The 5,629-nt window shown below is 45.1% G+C and overlaps 1 protein-coding gene across 2 annotated transcripts; it reads right to left on the reverse strand.

Annotated features, from left to right (window-relative positions):
- Nucleotides 1-599: 599 nt before the first annotated feature.
- On the reverse strand, nt 600-4,957 carry LOC133924490 (transcription factor bHLH153-like). 2 transcript variants are annotated; one of them, XM_062370060.1, is made up of 6 exons: nt 4,584-4,957; nt 1,840-2,035; nt 1,686-1,751; nt 1,545-1,610; nt 1,399-1,452; nt 600-1,173 (listed from the first exon to the last, which is right to left on the reverse strand). In XM_062370060.1, the coding sequence occupies exons 2-6, from the start codon at nt 1,996-1,998 to the stop codon at nt 1,048-1,050; spliced, it is 471 nt and encodes a 156-aa protein (XP_062226044.1). In that variant the 5' UTR covers nt 1,999-2,035; nt 4,584-4,957; the 3' UTR covers nt 600-1,047. The 2 variants fall into 2 exon arrangements, with proteins under 2 accessions (XP_062226044.1, XP_062226045.1); XM_062370061.1 differs by lacking the exon at nt 4,584-4,957 and adding an exon at nt 3,769-4,570.
- Between the last annotated feature and the right edge of the window lie 672 nt (nt 4,958-5,629).

Genomic DNA, 5,629 nt, shown 5'->3' on the forward strand with positions numbered 1-5,629 from the left:
AAGGTTGTTAGGATCTCGATACCATCCCACGATCAGATCCTCTGGGTCCTCTGCAGCGAAGGAGACAATGTAGAGAACTGTAGCGCTGCATACAGTAATATGTGTATTGTGCTACAGTTCTCTACCATAATAGTATAGCAGTGTTGCTGTAGCCATTCATTTTGACTGTTGCTGTCCAATCGGACGGTGCAGATTTGGCATTACTATAGAGTTGTTCACTCTCTGCAGTTGCCACTCCACTGCAAATGATCCAAGTCCTTCCGTGAAAGGATCATTGTAGGGTCAAGTAGAATCGCATAAGGATCATACTTAGGATCCTAATCCTAACAACTTTGTTGTCAACATCTAAAATTAGGTAATACTTATGATTAATCAAGTTTTATTATTTTAATTTGAAATCTTTTTACTTTTTACATGTGGTTGTATGTGAAATAATGTTATTATTTATTTATGGGGATTTTTGAATGATTGATTAAATAATGTTTAGAATTAGGTTTAATTAAATTTGATGTGAATAAGTGCACTTAAATTTACATAATTGAATTACGTCTATCAACTTTTTAGACTTTGTTTCTTAGAACATATTACAATTCTTATATAAAATATATGTATTTTTTAAAATCTGATAGAATCATGATTCTACCATCCCATCCTGTCAAGCATAAAAACGATCCTACTAGGATCATGATCCTGATAACTACTGCAGTAATATAAAACTGGGCATCTTGAGGAACTGCTTCGGTGCTGCTTTAGTTGCTGACAGCAATAGGTTGCTAACATGTTACTAAACACATAGTTACATATCACATAGAGGCGCAGTTTCTCACCATTTGTAATCATACATATATGCCCGGCGCTAAAGGGAGATCAGACAGACAGACAGGTCACTATAATACAAGCTGAGAGGGATGCTTGCTTGGTTTCTTGTTAGGAGATTGAATTGGGTCAGGCTCAGGCATTTGTGATTCTACACCCGGCACACGCAGTACTTCCTCCAGAGTCCAGACCAAACCCCGGTTCTTGGCTCCTAATGAGGCGGACTTCTCCTCACCTGCGCCTGGTCGTGTTCGCCGGCGCCCACAGGTCGGCCCCATTGCTCTGGGTCAGCTGCAGCGTCAGGTCCACCGGCGCCAGGCACAGGCCACGGTTCCGAAGACTGTAGTGGTCGGGATCCTGAATTGATGGCACAACCAAGACGTGTTATGATCTTATGACATATTTCTTGGATGGAAGAATGGTGTATGCAGTTGAGTTTCAGTTCTAGCAGAATTGATCAAATTCAGGACTTTAAGTATGTACATTCTATCGGTCTTTACTGTACGACCAAGAGTTGCTTAGCATCTATCAAGTTGTTTTCACATTTCAGTGGAGGAGGCGAGGGATGGTGTGTGTACTCACCTCGGGCGCAGCGCCAGCAGCCGGAGGAGCACGCATGTAGGGGGAGCTCAGGACCTGCAAACATCAGTGCATTGCCATCAGCAGAAATGAAGGATTAGCAAACTTAGTAAGATCATAGTGTCTTGTGCAGTCACTGAAAGTAAGACCTCGAGTTGCTGGTGCAGGAACTTGATGTAGCCCGAGGCCTCATGCAGAACAGAAGCTGTATCCGTCTGCAAAAAGAAGCAACGATGATTTCAGAGCTTGCGAAACGAAACTTCAATTGCAAAAATGAAGTAGTCGAATACCTTTCCAAATGGTGACACGAGCTGCTGAAGCGCTGCCACTCTCTCACCAATCTTGTCCTTCTTCTCCTGCTCAATCAGGACAAGAAAACTTCAGCTAAACAACCACGTAGGAGTAAGATGCTAGAGATTTTCAACATTAACAGTATACATTTACCCTTGGTGATATGGGAGCGGTTCTTGGGCTCGTATTCCTCGGCTTCTTGGAGCTCATGCTTCCGAATTCCTCTGAGCTGGTGGTGGTGACGGCTTTGCCACTGAAGTAGCTGTCGGTGTGGTTCCTTTTGCTGTGATTGGCCACTTCAGCCATCATCATCTCCTGCTCCTGTTCGCTATCTCTTCACCCTGGTTCCCTGCGGAAATTCAGAAGGAAAGGATAGGCAAGATGAGCCTCCTTGCTCCTACTCAGGTAAAAGCCGACTTTTGCAGCTGGAATCGTTGGTTCACAAGTCGGTTTCATGGAAGATCACTATCACTCTACTCAAAAGCCAGGTCTTGTTCAAAGAAACCTATCGTTGTTTTATGAGCTAGTACTCTACTCAACTGCTTCAAAGTAACAATAAAAGATCGACATGACAAGACAAGGTCAAAGGTGTCATTAGCCTGAAGAACCCTTTGTTCTAGAAAATCAATCCAAGCAGTGGCCAAAAAGAAGAAGAAAAAATGCTTCTTTTGGTTCCCTCGAAAGCCTAGCCTATTCACCTTTGGACTCAAGTGCAGTGCAGGGGGCAATCGCACTACAAGATTCTGGCTAGTACTGTCGTCTTATTGCTGCCCTTTTTTTCTCTCTCAAGAAGGCCCACGATCTTCCATCAGTTAAAATACTATACTGTTCGTTTGTTAATTGACGATTTTGTTTGTTTCTAATGATGCCATTTGGGCCTTATCCGAAGGTTCTATCTGGCAGCATAAAACAATTGGTTGGAAGTGATCACACACATTGAGAAGACAAGGTCTCAGAGAGCAGTCCAAGGATTTATACAGAGTGCAGAAGTTGATTCATAGCCCAAAGGTTGTCTTGCCAGTTGAACTTAAAACAATGGCTGACCAGACTGGTCAGAGCAAATAATCTAATGTAATGTTTATCCATCAACATTAGAAACGTGTGAGTTCAGAGTTCCAAACGCTTGTAGGACATCAGGAGCTGATGGTTTCAGTTTCAGTTTCAGACATGCCTGTGTACTGTGCTTCGTATATTGTGAACAGTACGCGGTGTGGTAAAGGAAAAAAAAAAGGCAATATATAGTCCAATATTATTGCATCCTCTGACTCGATAAGCCAAGCCCTAAGAAACGATAAGCTACCGCATGTTCACCGAGTCCACAACAGTACTTGACATAGATATATAAAACAAGTACATCCCAAACGGGATAGCTCACATAAATCATAATCGTGTCTTAGTATGAACGAAAGCTACCATTTGCAGCACAATTATACGAATCTATATTATATCCTTCATTATAAGTTGGTGTGGCTTGTGATGATGAACAAACACGCATTCTTGTCAACACATAATATTCCAGTTAGGAGGGGCCCATCTTTTGGTGCCGAAGACAACGAGCAGGCGCCAGCTGTTGTTCAGGCTAGCTAGCAGTAGCAGCGACGCTGGTGCTTCTTCCATTTGTGCATCATTCCAGGGATTCTGATTGAGAGTTTCAGACAAACAGGCCCACTGACTACGTACTAGCAGAGCAGACAGGTTTGGACCGTTCTTTGAAGTTACTCTAGAACTTAGAAGTAGCTAGGCCACCACACCCTGTTAATCCATCTGGAAGGATTAAGGCAAAGCTAGCGTCTACGTAAACTCCAGTGTCATACTTGGTTTTCTCTTTTAATTATTTATTTAAGAAAAAAAAAGGATACGTGTGGAACTAACAAAAATCAGGGAAGTAAAGAGGACAAAGAGCCTGTTCCCTTCGGAACACAAAAATACAGGGCATAGGGATGTATAGTTTATTAGAGCCGTTTGTTTATATTAAAGATTCGTGTTGAAAAGATACATAAGAAAATATAAAATGAGAAAGAATCAACGAATTGACGTGTACCGTATGAGACGTCGTGTGTGCGCAAGTGCATAGGGAGTTACACAGCAGAAACCATGCATGATTGATGAATTTGTCCAGTAGCACTAGGTTGTTTCCAATTTCAGTCCCCTTTTTCTCGCTGCTCCCTATTTACCCCCTTGACGCAAAGTCCTAAACCACTTCATCAATGTTTCCACCGTCTCGCAATTGCGAAAGAGTGCTGTTCTTATTGCTACTGGTAGCTGCCAACTAAAGTACTGTATGTACTAGCAGCCTTTAATACGCTCGTACCCTCCTCGTCGCGACGTAATTAGTACCTCTCGGCGAGCCAATTAAATTCTCTTTAGAGACGACTAATCACGCCTGGTCACGTCTAATCAATCGGGCCGCGGACGTAGCCGGATATCCGTCCACCCCAGGGCCAGCTGTGCCGAAAGGACGCGCGCCAACCGAGACTCGGCTCACTGCGCCTGCGCCTACTGACACGTACGTGCATTACGCCGCATACGCCATACATGCGCCGTCGTCTCCATGGCTGCCTCCTCTCTTTCTCTCTCCGTGTTTCTCTCTCTCTCTCTCCCTCTCCCTCTCCGTGTCGGTGTGTGTACGGAAGAGAGGAACTGATGCAAGAACAAGGCGGGCCGGTCGATACGATCCATGCACTTGTGGAGGCGCCACGGTTGAGCAAAGAAAAAGTCACCGTGGTAAACTGGTGCAGCTAGCTAGTACTGTGTACTGCTAACTATACAGAAGCGATACAGAAGCGATTAACCACAGATATAAAGAATCTAGCTAGAAGTATACAGAACTAGTATATTACTTCAAGAACTGTTTGGAGATCGAGGAGACTGAGGCAAGAGAACGGGAAGGCTCTTACCAGGATCGATGACAGCCCTGAAGGAGAGGGAGCACAAGAGACGATAGCAATCGAGATAGCACGAGCTATATATCTGTCGCCGGCCGGGAAACGACTGAACCAGTGGCGGAGCTAGCCGTGCTCCTCCTGTCTACCAGAGCCGAAAAGAAGAGGAAGCAGGAAGAGAAGAAGGCTTGGGTAGGGGAGAGGAGGCTTATGGAGGGTTTAAGGATGGACGCAGAGGGGCCGGGAACATTGGGGGTCAGGGAGAACCTGAGCTAGCATTTATAGACAGAAGAGGAGTTGCTACCTGGCTGGATGGTGTTGCAGAATGCAGATACAGATTTTCTATTTTTCGAATACAAGAAAACGAGTTCTCTACTCTATTTGCGCTGACGACGGCCGGGGAAAATGGATTTCTTATGAAATCGTTAGGTGCACCCTCCCGGAACTATACGGGACCGCAGAAAAGCAGATGCTGTGGACACCAACTGGTACTGGCGTTGGCGTACGTGGCTGGCAAGGATGGATGAGAGCGCATGGCATGTTTGTGGCAACCCTACACCTCGCGTCCCATGCATGTATGTGCGCCTAGCCTAGCAGTTCGTCTCGCTTTTCATGCATTCGCGCCTCTTTTTTTTTTTTGGTCGCAATCGGTTTCCATGACAGCTAATATCCAGAGGATGTAGAGAGAGAGAGAGAGAGAGGCGAGAAGAGGACAGGAGGTGACGCCATATGCTCAGACCACAGCGGGAGAGCGAGAGCAGGGAGACAGGGACAAACGGGTTTATTAGTTCAGCTCCGGCCGCGCTTGATTCCGCTCGCCTGCTGCTGCCTGCCTTCCCGTCGCCGGGCGGCCAGCCTCGCTCCGCACATCCGCTTGTGGCGTCGCGCCGCGTGGCGCCAGACCGAACTGCGCCAAACCAGCGCAGGGGAGAATTTTTTATTTTAGCTTTTTAAACTAATATTTTAATAATGACACTTAGAAAACTAAATTTTTAAAAACTAATCCTTTTTAACATGCCAAAAAAAATTATGTGACTTTTAATTTGGTCACATCAAAAAAT

Source organism: Phragmites australis, chromosome 7 (genome assembly GCF_958298935.1).
Source record: "Phragmites australis chromosome 7, lpPhrAust1.1, whole genome shotgun sequence".
NCBI classification, from domain to species: Eukaryota; Viridiplantae; Streptophyta; class Magnoliopsida; order Poales; family Poaceae; genus Phragmites; species Phragmites australis.

What these genes read in the sequence shown, in the direction of transcription:
- LOC133924490 (XM_062370060.1), bottom strand. Translation starts at nt 1,998, where the DNA reads ATGATGATGGCTGAAGTGGCCAATCACAGCAAAAGGAACCACACCGAC. An exon ending in CCGCTCCCATATCACCAAGG is followed by an intron (nt 1,752 to 1,839) that starts GTAAATGTATAC and finishes CTGATTGAGCAG; the next exon opens with GAGAAGAAGGACAAGATTGG. An exon ending in TCGTGTCACCATTTGGAAAG is followed by an intron (nt 1,611 to 1,685) that starts GTATTCGACTAC and finishes TTCTTTTTGCAG; the next exon opens with ACGGATACAGCTTCTGTTCT.